Source organism: Hipposideros armiger, unplaced genomic scaffold, assembly GCF_001890085.2.
Source record: "Hipposideros armiger isolate ML-2016 unplaced genomic scaffold, ASM189008v1 scaffold_1124, whole genome shotgun sequence".
Taxonomy (NCBI): Eukaryota; Metazoa; Chordata; class Mammalia; order Chiroptera; family Hipposideridae; genus Hipposideros; species Hipposideros armiger.
In genome coordinates, this window is record NW_017732474.1 from 370,577 (window position 1) to 391,545 (window position 20,969).

The 20,969-nt window shown below is 41.2% G+C and overlaps 1 protein-coding gene across 1 annotated transcript in view; it reads right to left on the reverse strand.

Annotated features, from left to right (window-relative positions):
- The window catches only part of TRPC5 (transient receptor potential cation channel subfamily C member 5), a 176,909-nt gene that overhangs the window by 138,531 nt on the left and 17,409 nt on the right, over positions 1-20,969 (reverse strand). The window contains exon 2 of the mRNA XM_019632331.1: positions 518-1,039. Within this exon, the coding sequence (XP_019487876.1) occupies positions 518-1,039 (522 nt within the window). The remainder of the gene's footprint in view (positions 1-517; positions 1,040-20,969) is intronic.

A 20,969-nucleotide genomic window follows, 5' to 3' on the forward strand; every position in this document is an offset into this window, starting at 1 on the left:
GACTTAGTTCTGACAACAAATACCAGCATCCAGACAGTGAGCCATCCATGATCACTGCCCACCATGCCCCAGTATATAGGGCAGGGTCTTTTGTTATATGCTCTCATGGAAGTTCCACTGCAGAGCAATTAATATGTAATTATATATTGTAATTATATACTCACTGATGTTACCATTTACTTAATGTCTACCATTACCTTGTAAGCTCCATGAAGGCAGGGTGAGTACCTGTTTTTTGTTTCCCAAATACCTAGAAGAGTGCTAAATAAGCAATTGTTGTTGAATTAATGAGTGCTTTCCCATCAAAGAATCAGATGATCAGTATTTTTCCTTATCTTCCCATAAAAAAAATATGCAAAGACTATATATGTCTTGGATAAACGGGCCTGTTTTTGAGGGCTGTCTAACCATTTGTTTGTTAGAGGGCTAAGTAGTAGGAAAATGCTGACACTTGCCCCACTACTCTTGACTCTGGAAGTCTTAAGCTTCATGGAAAGCAGAGAAGGGCTCAGCTTACCTCTTTCTGGTGATATTTGATTGCCACCTTCAGCTTGGCCAGGTCATGGTACTTCTGAGGATCAAGCTCTTCACTATGGTCATCTCGATGGTTGAGGATGATCTCCAATTCCCGGGAACTCCGAGCTTGGTCCAGTAGGTCTTTGGCAAAGAGCTTGCACTGTTGGGAGAGCTCCTCATATTCAGCCTTGAACTCATTCTCCACCTTGCTGAGCTCCTTGAGCTCCCAGCCCAGGCGGAAAGCAGTTAGGATGGGGTCCTCGCTTGATAAGGCAATAAGTGAGGGGCTTGCCAAAGCTTTATAGATGTTCAGCCGGGAGCGGGAGTGGCGCAGGCTGTCCACCTCTGAACTGGACACACACTCTACACAGTTGCAGCGGATCTGGTGGGGCCGTGGGATAGTGACTCGTTTTTGGACAAGCAATTTGATGATTTCATAGTTGTTGGTGTGGGCAGCCAGCATGATGGGAGTGATGTCCGGTGTGAACTCGGAGAACTGGGTGTCCATCATCAGATTGGGGACCTAGGTACAATAAAACAACAACAAAGAAAACATAAAAGGGCAGCATTAAAGCTTGGAAAAAGAGAGAGCACAGGGCCTATCAAATGTTAGTGATTCAGGAATCTGAGTCACCATTCTTTTGTCTATTCTCCTTATCATAATGGCTAGTTGTGGAATGCTTACTGTATGCCAAGCACTGTTCTAAGCACTTTACATCAATTTACTCATTTAATGTCCACAACAACCTTGTGAGGTAAATAGTCTCCGCAAATGAAGAAGCTGAGGCACACAGAGTTTAGAGAACATACCTCAGTTTACACAGCTTTTAGTAGCAGAGCCAGGATTCAAACCCAGACAACATGACTCTAGAGCTTGGCTATTAAAATTATGCAAGCATGACATGCCCAATTCTGTCTGCGGCACGATGTGAGATACAGAGACATAAAGGACATATTTCCTGACTTTTTGGAGCTTAGTTGGATAGGTTGGAATTATACAAAATTGGTAAGTAGGAGTACCTCGTAGTATGTGTTCAGTTCCAAATGAGCAGCAAAGATTGCCGGAATATTTGTTTGAAAGACTAAAGACAACGAGTTATCTTAAAGACCATGCCACTAAATCAAGTGCTGGAGGCTGAAGAGAAGACATCCTCAAATGGTTACACTGATTTTGCATGTATATAGGATTTTAGGGGACCAAAGATCAAGGCCAGACAGTGTTCCCTCCAACTTTCTGTAGGTCCCAACAAGGTAGAGAGACTCTGTTATTGTTGGGAAGAAGTACTCTGTAAATGAGGACCTCTAGGCTTGAGGGAGGCGATACCAGTAACAAAAGGACCTGTGATAAAATTGCTATGTCCATGATATGCTGCTTGGTGTAAACAGTAGGTATAAGTGAAAGGTATAGGTTTCTTTGGGTATTCAGCAGTATCTCTGGGTGAGTGTGCAGAAACTGATTAATGATGAAAATATCATTCAACTTTTTAGTTTTTTATTAAATGTATTGTGATGATATTGGTTAGTAAAATTATATAGGTTTTGAGTATACCTTTCTATAATACATCATCTATCTATTACATTGTGTGTCTCCAGTCAGTTCTCCTTCCATCACCATATATTTGAACCCCTTTTCTCTTTCCAACAACCCCCCTTACCCTCTGGTAATCACTAAACTGTTGTCTGTGTCTATGAATTTTTGTTTTTTTGTCTTGTTCTTTGTTGCTTTCAGTTTTATATACCACATATGAGTGAAGTCATATGGTTCTCAACTTTTTCTGTCTGACTTATTTTGCTTAGCATGATAATCTCAAGATCCATCCATGTTGTTGCAAATGGCAGTATTTCATCTTTTCTTATGGCCAAGTAATATTCCACTGTATATATGCACTACATGCTACTAATCCAATCATCTAGCAAAGGACACTTTGGTTATTTCCATGTCTTGTCCACAGAGAATAATGCTGCAGTGGACATAGCAGTATGCATATCTTTACAGATAAATGTTTTCAGATATTTTGTATAGATACTCAAAAGAGGGATTGCTGGGTCACATAATAATTGTATTCTGAATTTTTTGATGCACCTCCATACTGTTTTCTATAGTGGCTGTGGCAATTTACATTCCCACCAGCAGTGTATGAGGGTTCCTTTTTCTCCACAACCCCTCCCACACTTGTTATTACTTGTTTTGTTGATAATAGCCATTCTAAAATGTGAGGTGGTATCTCATTGTGGTTTTGACTTGCATTTCCCTAATAGCTAGTGAAGTTGAGCATTTTTTCATATATCTGTTGGCCATTTGTCTTCTTTGGAGAAGTGGGAGTGATGTCAGAAACATGGCAGCATGAGGGGTTCTCCTTGATCTCTCCCCTTGAAGTTGTTACAGCAAGCTGAACAGCTCTAATTCCACAAAGGATTCCCTATGGAGCACAGAAACATGACTGAGAGATCTGCACATTGAAGCATCTGAAGGTGGGCAAATCAGTGTGAACAGCGGAGGAGGGAAGGGAGAACTGCAGAGACGTGGAGACTGTGGGACAAAACCCAGAGCTTACTGCGGCCTCAGGAGAGGGGAGGATTGAGACTGCAGGTGCATTCTGTGGCCCTAGCAATCCTGACTGGGTGATTAGCATATAATACCGCTGAACCCAGCGATAGGGGCAGAGACCGAATACAGAAGTGCAACAACTATGGTTTAAAAGCCCTCACTGCCAGGAAGAAAACAAAGCAATGGAGCCTGGCTGCCTCCCCCACTCCCGCAGAGTTTGCCTCCACCACACCCTCCCAGTTTTCATCTTTAAATGTGTGTTTTGGGACCCAGTCTGCTCTTAGTCTAATAGATAAACTGAGGCAGCTCACTAGACCCACAGAAGAGTCTCAGTGTGGTAGGGTCTAGAGCGAGGGAATTAGCAGGACCAGAATAGTCACAAGAGGCTTCATGGAAGGGTGGTGCTGAGTATTCAAAGCATATGTGGTGTGACACTTAAGTTTGCGAACTTATCACCATGCGCTTACATTGACAGCACTGTGCAAACAGCTCGGTAAGGTTTCATAACCGTGGTATATCAGTGTTTCACAGCTGTGTTCATATCGATATGTGGTGGTATCTTGCTGAGTGGCATTCATTATTGTTGTTGCATGTTTTTGTGTGCTGTTGCGAGAATGTCTGAGCCTGAATTAGAGCAATGAACAAACATTAAATTTCTTGTGAAACTTGGCAAGAGTGGAAGTGAAATCAGGGACTTGTTAGTCCAAGTTTTTATGGGGATAATGCCATGAAGACAGTGGCAGTGTACAAATGGATTAAACGTTTTTCTGAGAGGAGACAAAGCATCACTGATGAAGAGAGGTCAGGGCAGCCAGCAGCAAGCAGAACTGATGAAAACATTGCAAAAATTCATTGAATTGTGTGTCAAAATCGTTGGCTGACTGAGAAGCATAGCAGATGAAGTAAACATCAATAGAGAAACAGGAAAATCTTAACTGAAAATCTTGGCATGAGAAAGTTGTGTGCAAAAATGGTCCCAAAGGAGCTCTTGCATCATGACACTGCACCAGCTCACACGGCACTGTCTGTGAGGGAGTTTTTAGCCAGTAAACAAATAACTGTATTAGAACACCCTCCCTAATCACCTGATCTGGCCCCCAGTGATTTCTTTCTTTACCCGAAGATAAAGGAAATATTGAAAGGAAGATATTTTGATGACATTCAGGACATAAAGGGTAATATGACAACAGCTCTGATGGCCATTCCAGAAAAATAGTTCCAAAATTGCTTTGAAGGGTGGACTCAGTGCTGGTGTCAGTGCATAGCTTCCCAATGGGAGTACTTCGAATGTGACCATAGTGATATTCAGCAATGAGATATGTAGCACTTTTTCTAGGATGAGTTTGCAAACTTAATTGTCTGACCTCATATATAGGATTCCAAGAAGTTAGGAAATATTGATCATAATACACTTTTAAAAAGAGTTCCAAACACTTACTTTAACTTTGGAGAATATGGATAATTCAGATTTTCACATAATAGACAAATATTGTTTTAATCAAGTTTCTTTTTACTCTTAAATTTTTTTTTAGAAACCCACAATTGCTGGAGAACTGACAAAAGGATGATTTAGTTTTCCATCATCTTTGCCTCCTTCCCACGATGGATGAAAGATTCACAAACAGGGAAGTGGCCAGGAAATGGGGTGGGGAAAAAAGGAGGAGAAAGAGGGAGAGGAGCCTGCCAGGAATCTGTTTCCTTCAGGGAATAGTTGCGGCAGCCTCTGAATAGTTGAGAGCTGGCTGCATATTGGCCATCACATTGCTTGGATGGAGCAGCAAGTAAACATTGTTAAACATTTAGAGGGTGCAGCTATAAACAAAACAGCGGGAAGTGAGCAACTGGCTCATAAAGTAAATTGGACACAGGACAGAATAATCTCAGAAATTAACATAAGCCTACAGGCTAAGGAAGAAGTAGGTCTGAGTGGGCCTGGTAATGAACATAAACACCACAACCAGTGTAAATCCTCGAGTTGGGAGAGATGGTAAGTGAGCAATGTGTCACAGTTGTCCCGGGAAGAAAAGAGCTCAGATCTGGGACTCTACCCCTTCTCAGTGGGCAGGGGTATTCCTCAATCTCTGTCATGATCTAGAGGCAGGAGGTGGAGAGGTAGAGGGAAAATAGACAGTAGCACAGGATTCCCTGGGGCAGATTGGAGGTATGGGTATGCTCCCTACTATGGTGCTCTTCTTGTCCTTTCTCTCCACTTTCTCACTCTTTCTATTTTCCCTACTCTTGTATTTTCTTCCTTCTTTCCTTGTATATCAATGCGGCCAGGCCTGTCTAAGACACACAGTGGTACTTGTGAATATTGCTTACCCCACTTATGTCATGGAGCTGAAAGGTTTCTGTTTATGCCTAGAATATGAAATGCTTTCTGGAGCCATCTGATTCTGCTGTCTTTGACTTAGTGCTCAACAAGGAGCTGTCTTAGTCTGCTCTTGTTTTCCTCACATCATCTAGCAGCACAGTACTAGACACACAGAAGGCACTCAGCAAAAAGGAATTAAGTTTTCTAATCTCAAATTCAGAAATTAATTCTCATTTACAACCCTGATTCCCACAATTTCAATCAATGTGAACTAGTTTCTTTGGGTCTTTCCTTCCCACATCTAGCTGAGAAGGTACATGTTCCAAGACTCTAAGTAGAGTGTTAACAGATGGGCTCCATAGGGAATACCCTGAAGTCACAAAACCTAGGACAGTCCCTGTCATTTTCACAATTCTGTTGCTTCAAAATGGAGACTATTACCTAAAGACTATAGATTTCTACTCCTCTTGTACTCTCTGTTGATGCCTCTCTTCATCCTGCTGCTTTTCCCTTTCTAGACTTTGTAGGGACCATGAACTGTCATCAGGACAGCCATGGTAAAGCAAGAGAGGTTTTATAATGAGGGTCAGAGGTTTGTGATAATAATCAGGACTTTATGATATGGTCAATAACAGGAACCAAACATATAATAGGTAACAAAAATGAAGGCTAGGTGTGGGTGCATATGCATAATTTGGATGAGTGAATGGTAGGGACTGGTGAACTGTAGAGCACATACCTTCTCAAGAGGGGCATCTGCTGCTCAGCTTCTTGTTGTTATAAAATTTTTGTTATAAGCACAAATGAGGGCCCAGTGTTGTAATTTTTTCAGTTGAATTCAGAAATATGAATTTTGGGGTAGAATATTTTAAAGTGTTAAATGTTGGCCTCAAAAATTTAGCAACAGTATACAGGCCAAACAGAATACATGTATGAGGAAATTTAGGCTTAAGTGAACCAGTTTTTGACCTTTGAGCTAGCATATACATTGTGAGACTAAGGAGGGATAGGAGAGGAAGCTGGATATTTAGGCAGGTGTCAGATGATCAAAAGCCTCATTTGCCATCTTAAGGAACTTAATGTTATCTGTTGACCATAGGGAACCACTGAAGAGCTGTAATCAGGAGAAGGACATAGCTGAACAAATGTTTTACAAAGATCAGTTTGGCTAAAGTGTGGGGAATTGGAAGTGGTAAATGTGCTGCTAATGTTTAATAAGGAGCTTTCTATAAAATAAATCTTGATTTGTAGTGTTTGCCAATTTCTGTGGTGTAAATACTCCCACTGTGGCCAATTTCAAGCTCCCAATATGACATCATGGGGCACAGTTGGGAAGAGATGCACACAACTTGTCCTTCCCAGCTGGTGGAAGCCAGGTCGAGCACACCATTGGATGAGTTTCAGAAAGATAAGACTAGTTATAAGGTATCACTAGTATAGGTAAAGAAATGTGATATCTTAAACTAAACAGTGATCTAGAGATAGACAGGAAAGAACAGATTTAAGACATTCATTTGATGTGTCAGGTAGTACTGAAGGGAGGAGAAATCAAGGAGGTCAGATTTCTGGATTGCATAACTGGTTGAATGTAGTGACACCAATAGAAATAGTGAATAAAGGAGGAAGAGCAGATTTAGGGTTTTAAAAAAAGTTTAATTTTGGAAATGTTGAGTTTAAAGTACCTATTGGGACAGGAACAGGAAATTGTATAATTCTACTGTGAATCTTGATGGAAAGGTCAGGGCTGAAAATGTAGATGTGAGAACCTTCAGCCTATAGTAGTTGAAACTGAGAGAGTGGATGGGATCAGCCTCTGCCTGCCCCAGCTCCCCCATAGCTCAGCCTGCTGATTGACCCCAAGGAATCAGTCCTGCCTCAGTTTCCAGAGCAACCAAGGCTTGAAGTAGGAAGCACTTAAGTGGCTGGCCTCAGACTCCTCCACTCCAAATTCCAATCACTGGGGATTTGCATTATGGTACTCTCCTTGTTCTGTTAGTTTCTGAATCCCAGTTTCTTCCCCACCTCAGCCCTAGTTTGTAAAACAAGATTTCTCTCTGGATCCCTATTCTGAGTTTCTGTTCATGTAATGGGCCTAATTACCCGGGTCTAGTATATTTTCTGAATTATCTGTGCCTCTGATTGTCTTTGAGTTATTCTGTAACTCTGTAAATTGTAATGCAAATATTTCTTGTAAGGCAGAATGCAATTGATTATTGCCTTGTGCATCTGTTTGTAAATTTCTTTGCATCTATTTGTAAATTTCTTTCAGCCATTCCTGATGGCTTTTGTAAAAGGCTAGATAGTAAATATGTTACTTTGTGGACAATACAACTCTGCCATTGTAGCAGGAAAACAGCCACAGGCAATATGTAAATGAATGGGTATGGCTGTACTCCATAACTATGTATTTACCAAAACAGATGACAGGCTGGATTTGGCTTGCAGGCCATAGTTTGTAAACCCCTGGCCTCTTGGTTCCCTCCCTAATTAATGAGTTGAGTTAAACAAAAATTTTGACATGTGTTCACTTGAATTTGCATGAGGATCATGATTTAACCCTCCTTTAAAAAATTATCCTTTAACAGCCATTTGTGTTCAGATTGAGGTCAGATGGAAAATTCAATTTTATTATTTTCTTATCAAATTTTGCATTCTCTTTGAACTCTAAAATTTTACAGAATGATACTGGGCTTCCCATTAAAAATCATGTTTTTTAAAAGGAAAAAAAATTGTGGTGAGGATGGAGAAGAGGGAAGGAAATCAATATACCAATAAATTAAATTTGGTTCATATTATTATCTACAACTGTACTTTTAAAGAAACCTCATGCATGAACTGACTTGATTGAATTTTAAAATTTGCAATGATGTGAGCTTAGGGCATGGCCACTAAGAAATTACATTGCCTGCTTCTCTCTGAGGCTTTGCATTCAGGCCTTCATGAGTTTCCCCTTGGTTCTGCCTTAGGTCTTCCTGTTTAAAAGCTAGCATTATGTTCTAGGATCATTCTGAATTAATGAGCATGGGACAGAGTCACTGGAGTCAGAGCTCATCACATAAAACACAGTAGAGTGCACAGAGTGGGCTAAAGTCAGTTCTTTATATTTTCAGCTAAATTCTATTGCCAGAAGACACAACAGAGGAGTAGATGATGCTCCAATATCCCCACTCTCTGGACTGACTGGTTATTGTTCTCAGGGGACCCAAATGATACATTCATTTCCATTAACCTCATCACTGGACACAATCTGCTAATTGAAAATTTTCTGAACCCTATTGTTACCAGCCTTAGGCAGCAGTCCTTGCTGGAGTTTATCACAGACTTCTGAAATTAAACCCCACATTTGTAATTAGTGGGCAGACCCTTATCAGGAGCCACTTCATTCATACCCACAATGCTGTCTGATCATGGGCTAACTGATCCAATTGGCGCTTCCTCACACAACTGGCCTGATAGTATCATGGTTGAAATGAATCTCCCATTTTGTCCCTGGATTTAGTGAAATTGTAGTAACTCATTTTCCACATGCTGGGTCTCCTCCTCCCCACCCTAACATTTCTGATAAAATTAATGTTCAGTCTTTTCAGCAGTTCAAGGGAGTGTTGGAAACAAAATTTCATTTCTCTGTATTATTCAGAAATGAAGAATGCTTGCATCTAATCACATCACATTACCAGGAGCCCACTCTGCCTTACCAATTGATCAGTTAGCTGGTAGAGTAGTGATGGATGAGCTTACTTTGGAGCAGCCATTGACATCAGATGGGAAATAATGTTTCCAAGACTCCAGTAAAAATAGAACAATTAGAATTAAGATTTGCTGGGTCATCTCAACTGATTTCAAAGCCAAAGTATATATAATTTAGATTAGAAGACTAAAATGGACAAAATTTATTTAAGGATAATGTCACAAAACACAACTGATTTTTTTAAGTCAATATTGATATATAAAAATCAGTAACATAGGGCCAGCCGAGTGGCGCGTTGGTTAAGAGCTGGCTTGGGACGCCAGGTCTGAGAAGCAGGGCCTGGGTTCGGATCCCACATGAGGGCCAGTGACACTGCTCTCTACAGCTAAAATGGTGAGCAGCAGCTCGACCTGGAGCTGGGGTGCCGTGAGTCGCCGGCGATGGCATAAGCTGTAAGCTACCGTGTGTGGCCGGCAGCCAGCGTGAGCAGCTGGCAGCTGATGTGAGCTGCCAAGAGCCACTGTGAGTGGCCGTCCAGAGGCCGGCGACCCATCTGCCTCATCCGGGAAGAGCACAATGATGATACTAACATGGGCCAGTGAAGCAACGTCCTCCACAACTAGACTGAAGAACAAAAGGACAGCAACTTGTCTGTGCCCCTTCCCCCGGTTCCATAGTGCTGTTCCGCTCCCCCAATTCCCCAATAAAATCCTTAAAAAAAGCAGTAATATCTATATCTGTATCTATATCTATATCTATATCTATCTATCTATATCTATATCTATATCTATATAACAATGGCCAGCATTACCCGTTGTAACTGGGATAAAAATAACACTGATGGCTATTAGTTATGGAGAACTTTCCATATGCAAAGCACCGTGATAGAGTATCTCATTTAGTTCTCACCATGGTTCTATGCTATAAGCATAATAATTATTCCCATCTTATACCTGAGGAAACTCAGCCATAGAGAATCTGAGTGCCTTTCCTGAGGTCAGGTATCTAGGAAGCAGTGACCTGAACGTGAACCTAGGCAGTTTGGCTCCAAAGCTTGTACTGTTTACCACTATGCTGCTTCACTCCCAACTAGTGAAAGACCAACAATTTGATTTATTATATCAATAAACAAATCTGTCATCATATTTAATATTCATACATATCATAATTATGTATTGCAGGTTTTATTGGGTAGTATTTAACTTCATCAACTAGTGTTCTCCCTTAAATCCAGATAAACTTTACATAGCATTGTTCAAGGTTTGCAATTCCACAGAACCATTTTTGATTTCTGATCAGACATGGGATCTTAATTTTTCAGAAGACAGGAGCTAAGTCTATGAGAAAATAATGTACAGATAACTCCATAGGTTGTGAGAGTTTATAATTTCAGGGCTGTGGTCAAAGAAACCTGGAAAGGCATTTTTCTCAAATCTAGATTGTCACAAATGGTTAAATGAACCATTCTATCCATTTTACTTTGCAAAATATGGGTTATAATGAATGATGGGGACCATCAACTCCCAAAGTAAGGTGATTTTTCAGATGGATATTAGAAACAAAGGAAGAGGTTAAAGAAGCTAAGGCAGGAAGGGGATACAGTGTGTTTGGTCTTTGGGGAACCAGCCCTCTGTGAAGGCATTCTGTATACCGTGAAGATATGACACATCTGAGGAAATTGTGAAAATGATGCAACAAGTAAAAGTAAATCAGAAGGTGTGGGTTATTATGGAGACAGGAAAAATGTCAGAAGTGAACGTGTGGTCATTGCATCTCTAACACTGCACAGAAGAATGGAGCATGGGTCTGCAAGTGTGATTGTAGTTACCTTTGCAGGTATCCCTATGCTGGAGCTTGATACAAATAGCTCTTTAGCAAAGCCATTGCACTTTGTTCATTTTTATTGGTCACCATGTAATTTTTAAATTAAATTTCTCTTGTAGATTGCTTTGCTGGAAAGAGGATGCTGCCAAGCTGACAGAGTTTTCTGTGTCACTGCTCATCATGTGACTACTGTGAGTTCAGGTACTATGATAAACGTTTCTGGACAGGGCTCCATACCCAGATGGAGGAACCTTGGTGATCAACCAGGGCACAAGATAGCCAGAGTGACATCAGCTGTATGATAGGCTTCAATACAAATAACCATTTGTTATTTTATAATTTTTCCAGTGGGCACTGATTTTGATAGAAGCATATCTGCCAGCAAAACAAAATCAGAATGAACAAAAAGAGGATCTTTCATGCAGAAAGAGGAGCTGAGACCCTCTATTTTAAGTAGTTCATAGCCATACAATCGAAAGTAGGTTCATTGCCATACATTGAAAATTCGTAGTGTAGATGGAAAAGGGGTCACAGGCTAAACCTGACAAGCTCAGGAGATTGAAAATAACCACATAAGATGGTGTGAGCATAAAAAAAGCTTTTATAACCAAGTGGGCCATGGTGGGAAATCACATCTTTAGTCTCCTTCATAAAGTTAGTCTGTGCCCTTTCAGTGAGCTTCTCTGTTTTTCTGCACCTAAGATAACATCTTAGGAATGTGAATAATTTCTTTCCTGGACCAGAGCTGGAAACTGCTAAATTCCTCATTATCATGCTTATCTCCAATTACCATCCCTTTGTGCTGTAAAAAGCTAACTGTTAGCTATCCTGTACCCACGTATGTGAAAGAAGCACCTGTCTCTCCAATGTACTTTTATCCAATCCCAGAGGTTTCCCCACTTTGCTTTCTCCCACCTCCTTAACCTGTCACCAATGGATTTCCTGTAACCCTCTTCCTTTGATTTTATGTATAAAATAAGCTCCAAACTGCCATTTTGTGGAGCATTTTCTCAACCCGTTGAGATTTTACTTCCCGGCAATTGTCGACAGTTTGGCTCAAATAAACTTATAATTTTTCTCTTAGGCTGGATATTTTTCATCAACATTACGTATTATTGGGAGTCCCAGTTTAGGCCTAGAAGACCTTGGGTGATAAACATTAGGTTCAGTTGGTTCTTAGAATGAAAAGGGAAAAATATAAAGGGGTAATTATCACTATTACTTTCAAAAGCAGTGTAAGATAAGCCCGAATAAAGAAAATGGTCTTTAAATCGGTTTATGGTAGGTAAGAGGCATTTTTTAAAGGTATAAAGGAAACCAGACCAGAAATCTAGAAGCAAAATTCATGTTAAATAATGTCAAGAGTGCTCCCTTTGCCAATCATAATGTTTTTTGTGTGCTCCATACACATGCCAAAACAATTTTGTTTTAAAGTTGTGCAGTTAATATGCAGGCATTGGACCAAAGGGTTATATGATTGGAGGACAAGATTTGAGAGAGGAATGTATGTCACATTTATCAAGCAACTGTTGAGCTTCACATTCCTACTTCTCTCAGTTAACCGCACTTGAGGCAAGGCTGGCAGCTGGCCCCAGTCTCCAGAGATGAATACTACTGCTCAACAGCTACTTTAAATGTGGTCATAGTCCCTGAGGTGGGGGAGAGGGTAATTTCTCTTTACATGACTGTCTTTGATCTTTTCAGCAAAGGAAACATTATAAGGTTGTCAACTATCTTCCATATTCCAAACTTCCAGATAGTGGTAAAACACCTGCAGGGCTGAATTTTGCGTATCTGGCCCTTCTGATTGCTGTTACACAGAGGCATTTGGTGTATAGTTAAAGTACAGTGACAACTAGGGGACATTTATGTAGGATAATTTAGAGTTTCCCCAGGCTCAGAGTTATGAGAAAAATTGGGTTTATAATCTGAATTATCCAGATTGGTTTTCTGGAGTAAACATAGTAGCTTTTCAACTTTACCGTTGAAGACAACACATGAGAAAATGTACCTAAATTGCAGCATAGAGAAATTCAGGAGACCTAAAATATAAGATCTAGCCCACTGACTGACTCAGGCCCTTACAACCCAGTTTTCTGTCTCTAAGGCACAGGAGGAGGAATTCCTTCCATGCTATCAATTTCAAAGAAACACCGCCCTGATAGTTTTGGCTCTTCTAAATAGCCCTGTATGATTTTAGAAGCTGTAAACATATCTAAATCCAATCCATTTTGAGAATACCTTTACCCTTTTACACTGTATCACCTTTTGAGTTAATGAAGTCAGCCATTTTATTGTACATTTTGGACATCATATCTGTCATGCGCCCTAAAACTTTGGCAGGTTCAAAAGCTCTGTTCCTTCTGATATCCTAGCAATTGGTGAACTAGATCCAGTTCTCCTCTATGGCCTTCATCATCTTAGATATTTCTCTTCTTTGCTTTTTTCCACATAGAAGAATTGTTGTTTTTTTAAAACTCTGCCACTGATATGGAAAGGAACAGTTTTCTTCCAGGTAATCTGAAGTGAGTAAACAGGGGGTAGTGTAAACATTGCACTAAATTCTTCAGGGAGATTAGAGACCCCGTGTCTTTAGAGGCTTCTAAGAGCAGAATAGATGCTTCCTTGTCTGAGATTGTTTAAGAAGTCCTTCCATGGCAGAGTTTCTCATCATTTGGGATCAGAGAATTCTTTGTTGTGCAGGGCTGTTCTGTGCATTGTTGGGTGTTTAGAAGCATCCCTGTCTCTATCCACTAGACACCAGTTTTAGCTCTCTTATCCACCAGTTTTCACAGTCAAAAGTATCTCCAGACATTGCCAGATGTCCCCTGGGGGCAAAATCACCCTAGTTGGGAACCAGTGCTCTCAGGTATGAGGCTTGTTTGGCAGCGGGATGACTGGAGCAGGGAGAGGCAAAATTAGCTTGAATTAGTCATGCCAGTCTAAGACTCTTCTCCCATCCCAATCCACCTGAGGATTGCAACACACTCCCATCAGTACAGTCGCTCACTAGGACAATGATTCTTAATATCTGGAAGGAGAGGGAGTAGGAATATGCCTCTTTTCCTTAGAAGAGTTAATTGAAATTTTATTTTTGGTGGAATATTAAGTTTGTAAACTTTAGAAGTGTGTCGTGCCTGATGATAAACACTAGCCACATTTAGCTATTTAAATTAATTGAAATTAAATTTTAAAAATTCAGTTCCTCAGTCACACTGTCTACATTTCAACTACTCAATGGCCATATGATGACTACTTTATTGGACAGTGTAGATAGAAAAGATTTCCATCATGACTGAAAATTCTATTGGACAGTGCAGCTCTAGAAGATTGATAACCACTGGACAAGAGAGACCTGCTGAAGCAGCTTAGAAATGTATTAGCAATGGGTAATAGCTAAAATTTACCAAATAGCAAGTCCTCACTTAATGTGGTCAGTAGATTCTTGCTAACTGCAACTTTAAGTGAAACAATGTATAAAGAAACCAATTTTACTGTAGGCTAATTGATATAAATGAAAGTTAAGTTCTAATGCAGTGGCATATTTCTGGTCACAAAAGCACCACCAAACTCCTAATATTAAACGTTGAAATAAGTGTGAACTATAAATGCATTTAATAAAGATTCATAAAACAACTAAGGTCATGATTTTTCAACCTACTTATTCCATTTCAGGGTCACAGATGGCTGAAGCCTGTCCTGGCAGCTTAGGGTGCAAGGCGGGAAACCACCCTGAACAGGAGGCCCTTCCACACCAGGATGCACTCACACCCACACCCACACTCAGGCAGACTGGGACGATTTTAGACACTCCAATTCACCTAACATGCACATCGTTGGGATCTGGAAGGAAATCAGGAGTACCTGGAGAAAAGCCATGCAGGCATGTGGAGAACGTGCAAACTCCATACAGACAGCAGCCCTGCCAAGAATCGATTTTTTTTTCTCATCAACATTATAATGGAACAACATTGAACAAAATGACATTATTCGGGATTTTTGAGGACCTGCTGTACTTAAAAACATACTAGGACTTTGCTAAGCACGTGGCATCTATTTTGTCATTCAGGAGATAGGAACTGCCACTATTTATATTTTATAGATAATAAAATTGAGGTTAAGAAAGGTAAAGTAATTTGTCTAAGGTTATACAGCTCCAAATGGAGGAGCCAGGACTTCAGTCCAAGCAGTTTGGATCCAGAGCTTGGGTTGTTCACCAGCATACAATATGCCTCAAGGTATTCAGGTGGAATGATAGGTGTCTGGCATGAGAAGCAGCCCAGACATGCTAGTAGTGGATAAGACAGAGGTTTCTCAATATGTGGCTGGAATACGATTTGGAAAGTGCGGATATATGCAGAGGTCTAGAAGTTTAGATGGTTGGTATTGTAGAAGTCTGGCGACATGAATGGGGGTACTGGGAAGGATATAATATAGGGACTTAGTTACTGAAATTAGTCCAGGGTATCTCAACCTTGGAGGTCTTGACATTTTGACCCAGGTGATTTTTTGTTGTGGCAGGCTGTCCTGTTCATTGTAGGATGTTGAGCAGCGTTCCTGGCCTCTACCCCTTTGATACCAGTAGCACTCCCTCCCCAAGTGTGACAATCAAAAACATCTCTAGACATTGCTAAATGTCCCCCTGGGGCACAAAATTGCCTACAATTTAAAACCACTAAATTAGAATGTAAAGCAGAGGCTTGGTTACATGGCAGCAAGGCAAGGGCTCAGGTATAGCTACCAAAATACAAAATTCAGATCTTGTATTGGGGACCATCAGCTTGGCAGACTGGATGCTGAACTGCTAAGCTGCTGGCCTCTAGTTCTATAAGTCCCCATGACTCGGAATGGGATTAGTCTCAGAGCCTGTAATAGAAGAGTCACTCCATGGGAATAAAGTGACTTCATCTGAGGGTGGCAGTAATTAAAGGCTACAGTGGCAGGGAACTGAGCAGGTCATTATGGAGATCACCTTTTCATGGCATGATGCTATTATTCTATTAACCTCAGCCACACTGAAAAGGCACGGCACATGCATCTCATGGCAATACCACAGTTATGGCCTTGGTTATAATTGAAATGGAAACTTCATGAACCATGGATATTCTAGACAAACATGAGGCAAAACTACAATGACTGCCATTCATCTGTTAACCCCAAGAAGGAATTTTTCCATCGAGATGAACTCTTTGTTAACTGGGCCTGAATTCATAGGTAGAGTCTCGTGGCCCTTTGCTCACAGAGGTCCCTCACATACTTTGCATCAAGGAAGAACCACAGGCTGAACTTTCAACCCCCTGCAATATGCCCTGTCCGAATCAACCACTGCAGGGAAATTCATTGTCCCATCATCACCAAACTATCACTTAACCAATAGACTGTGACCTGCCCTGACCAATCAGAACTGCACAAATTGTAGCCCTCATATGCATCTATATCAACCAATCCGAATTGATGAAACGCCATGTCCTCATTTGTGTGAATGGACCTGAATGGGAACCTGGTTGGGAAGTTTCTCCATAAAAGCCTCTACTTTGTATCTCTGGAGGGCACTTTGTATTTTCACCAGAGGCTGTGTGTTTGTAAATTGCTTGAATATAAATTGCTTGAATAAAGTCTCTCCTTTCTCCTTTAATATATTTTAGTGAATTTTTGTTGACACATGGCAGGAAACATGTTTTATTGTTTGGTACTGCTGGAGGCACCTGGGTGAACTTTGTAGTTCGGTTCTTTCTGCTTGAACTCCCCACCTGGGATTTGTGGGTGGCTTCTCTCAGAAAAATTCATGCAACAAGGAGCCCCTTACTCTGCAGCAGGGCTTGCCTAGGGATGGGAAGTCTTTGAGAAAAGAAACTTGAGTCTGGACAGTGCCAAGAAGCTTAAATTCACCTAGCACAGACATCTCAGCAGGACTCATTTCAAGATTTCTTTTTTTTTTAACCAGAAAACAGGATTCAAACATCTCTGGTGGCCATGACAGCATATATCATGATGAGTAGTTGATTTTTCAGTACACAACAGCCAAGATTAAACTACTGTTATAATAATAAATGTGTCACATTTAAAAACTATGTAACTTTTGATTGACAGGAAAAGTAATATAAAGCATTTTGTGATTGAACTTATGCCTATCATGTTGACATCATCAATGGCAAGCAAAATTTTTTCAAACACAGTCTTTGACAAACAGAGGTTTACTGATATCCACATAATGTACTACATTTACTTATACATTTCCCTCTATCACATTTTGAGAGAAAAAACTCAAGAAAAATGTCCCCTCCCGCCATAATTTCTTCCTCTTTCTGACATTGCTTTTAATTTTATTGATTTGAACTGGTAGCTGCACTGTCAGTAGTGCTTTCTCAAGCAGAATGCCTTTTGTCCTTGTCAGAACACACCAACTATTACAGGAAAGAAGCTGGAGCTTGGTTGCCTCTGGGTGGAGATGGGAGAGGGAGAGCCACTTTGGGCTTTTCACCCTACTGCTACCGTCACTTGCTTGTCTTTCTTCCAGTATGTTCCCAGGCTAAGGGTGTGGGCTGCTGTCTCCCTAGAGAAAGGTAAGCTAGATGCTGATCACTACTGACTTAGGAAAACATCAGTTGCCTTGTTCTTAATTCCCTGAATGCACACATGCCCCATATTTGAAACTTGAAAATGCAAAGCCATTTTAAATGTAAGGATAACCTTTCAGTCACTTGCAAAACACACACCTCTCTCTGAAAGACACATGTAACCAGACACCTTATAGCTTCAATGAAACCTTTCACTTTGTAGTACCTTTTCAGGAAGCATACCAGGGCTAATAGAAAGGAGGCCTTAGAAGGGACTGGAATTCCAAATGAAATTCACTACCACTTAATTTTCTCCTTCTTATTCATTGAATAGGGAATAAGAATCTCAAAGAATGATGAAAAGTTGCAAGAACGGTAGTGATTGAGGCCCTTATATGTTTGACTATTCATCCCCCAATTTCTATTGCGGGGAGGAAACAACACCCAACTCTTGGAAGGCTCCATAGATGCAAGGGGTTGTCTATTGTCAGAAAAGAGCAGCAAAGGTGATCAGGTATGCAAGGAGGAAGCTTAGTTTCCAGCAAACTCTCCTTCATCTGTGGTCTTATAATACTATTCATTCAGAAACTTGAGACTCCCTGGAGCCCCCAGGCATACATTCAGAATTTGGGGCAACTGACACTTGCACAGAATTGCTTTGCGACTTCTTTCATATCCTGCCAAGGTCTTGTTCCATCAAATTAACATTCAGTGTTTAACTCTTTCAGAGGCTAAAGGTTAATGCATCTTGGATTGATTGCAGTGACAGGAGAATGAACTAGATTGCTACTATGTTTCATTTAATCCTGATTATTTATGAATAAGTGGACCACAGCCAAACAGATATCCACCAGAGAACTCCAGCGATTTTATTCTAGAAATGTATCAAAGACATCACTGCCTATAGAGTTAATACTGAACTCCCCTGTGGTTTTTATATATACTAGAGCCTTGGATTCTTGCTTCTCTACTAAACCAATTATTTGTCAGGCACAGTACCTATTTAATGTGGGTTTATAAAGTAATTTTAGAATAATTTCAAAACATCGTTCATTTCCTCACAGTATCCCTGTGAGGTTATTTAGTATTATCCCTTTGCTTTTCATTGGTAAAAGGTTAACTTATGAAGAGGTTGAGTAGTTTGCCTAAGGCTACATAAGAGTTGAGAGATGGAGTCAACATGACAACTCCACTTTCAAACTTTGTTCATCACATCATGTGCCACAGCTGATACACACATTGTAAAATTGCAGGGTTGGAAGAGACTTTGGAGATGACATAGTCCAACCTCATAATAGATGTTTAACAATTTTTGGTAATATTCCTGCCCAATGGTCACTCTGTTTCTGCTCAAACATGTCCCATTGTGATATGGCTGATATTATAATTTGAAATTGGGTGGCCACATTTCATTTTCCCCCATCAAACCCTACTCAACACCCTTGGGCTGCCCTGCCTAGTATGGAACTCTTTATTAAAAATAAGGCAGACAGAGAAAGACAAATACTGTATGACCTCACTTATATGTGTAATCTAAAATAAAAATGAACTAATAGATGTGTAGAAGAGATTGGAGATTGGCGGTTGCCAGAGGTGAGGGCTGGGGTATAGCAGAAATGGGTGAAGGTGATCAAAAGGCACACACTTCCAGTTACAAAATAAATAAGTCCCAGGGATGTAATACATAGCATGGTGACTATAGTTAATACTACTGTATTGTATATTTGAAAGTTGCTAAGAAAGTAGATGTTAGAAGTTTTCATCACAAGAAAAAATGTGTATTTCAAGTCAAGATAATGGAGTAGGTAAGCACTGCGCTTACCCCTCATGACCACATCAAAATGACAAGTAACCTACAGAACAACTACTATTGAGAATCACCTTAAGTCTAGCTGAACTGAAGCCCTACAACTAAAGCCATACAGAAGAAGCCACCTTGAGACTGGTAAGAGGGGCAGAGATATGGAACACGCTGGTCCCACCCTTGCCTGTGACCATTAAAAATCAAGAGGGATATCTCAGCTGCAGAGGTTCCCCCCCCCCAGAGGAACGAGGGGTCCCAGGCCCACACCAGGCACCTCAGCCCAGGGTTTCACTGCCAGGGAGAGCAGTCCCCATAACTTCTGGCTGTGAAAACCAGAGGAGATTGTGACTGAGTGAGACAAGGAGGGCTGGGGTCACAGGCACTCCACTTAAAGGGCCTGTGCATGGAGTTACTCACTGATAGACTCATTCACTCTGAGCTCCACCACTGGGGCAGTAGCTTGACATGTGCCATTGGACATACAGAGAGGAACTGAGATGTCTGACTCCAGAGTGAGAGGTGGAGGAGCAGCTTTCTCCTGGATGGAGGAACTGGTGGAAGCCATTGTTTCTTGATTGAGCTCTCCCACCTCCCGGCATGCAGATGCAGGTAGCCACCATATATGAGTGTCCATCAACCTGATTAACACTGTTCATTTGCCCTGCCCTGGTGAGTCCCTGAGACCCTGCCCCACCCAACTTGCAGTCCCACCCAATTGGTTTCCAGTGGCTTTTCCATACAAATGGCCTGCCTTGCCTCATACTGATGAATTTCCTAAAATCTCTCAAAGGTTCAAAAACTTAAAACAAGTAGCATCTGCCTTTGGTGTGCCACCCTATTTCATGCTGAGCAGCCCCAAGTGCGGAACTAGAAGCAGCCAGCCTCAATTCACAGCTTGGCCTCGAGGCACTTCCAAGCCCAGCATGGGTGGTGGCCATGTGCAGATAGGTTTGGGGCTCATGTTAGGTGGCCCAGGCAGGGCACAGGTTGCCACTGAACTTGGCCTACAGCAGGGCCTCTCCCAGGAGGCCCTGGGACCAACACTCTTGGTGGTGCTTGGTGCCAGAGCACCATCCAGCTGCCTCCAGGGATGACATACCCAGAGAGCTGACTGGGCAGGCACCAGAGCCTTGCTAAATCTAATCCTGCTCCCTAAGGTTAGCCTCTGCACAACAGTTCTTCCACTGTAGTCACAGCCAGCCCTTACAACCAATTAGCCCAAGGATTAATCCCACCCATTGATGTGCCAACAGCAGCCAAGGCTAAACTACAGCAGGAGGGCACACAATCCACATGAGGGACACATCTGCAGCACCCATTTCAGGAGACCACGAAGACTGTGCCACTGGGCCCCATAGGACACCTACTACATAAGGCCACTCTACTAAGACTGGGAGGCATAGCAGCCCTACCTAGTACATAGAAACAAAAAAAAGGAGACAGACAAAGGGGAAAGAAAGAAACATGTTCCAAATAAAAGAACAGAACGAAGCACCAGAAAAAGAACTAAACAAAATGGAAACAAGCAATCTACCAGATGCAGAGTTCAAAACACTGGTTATAAAGATGCTAAATGATCTCATGGAGAACTTCAACAAAAAGATGGGAAACATAAAAATGGAGATAGAAAACATAAAAAAGAACCAGTCAGAAATAAAGAATACAATAACTGAAATGAAGAATGCATTAAGGGGAATCAACAGTAGATCAGATTAAGC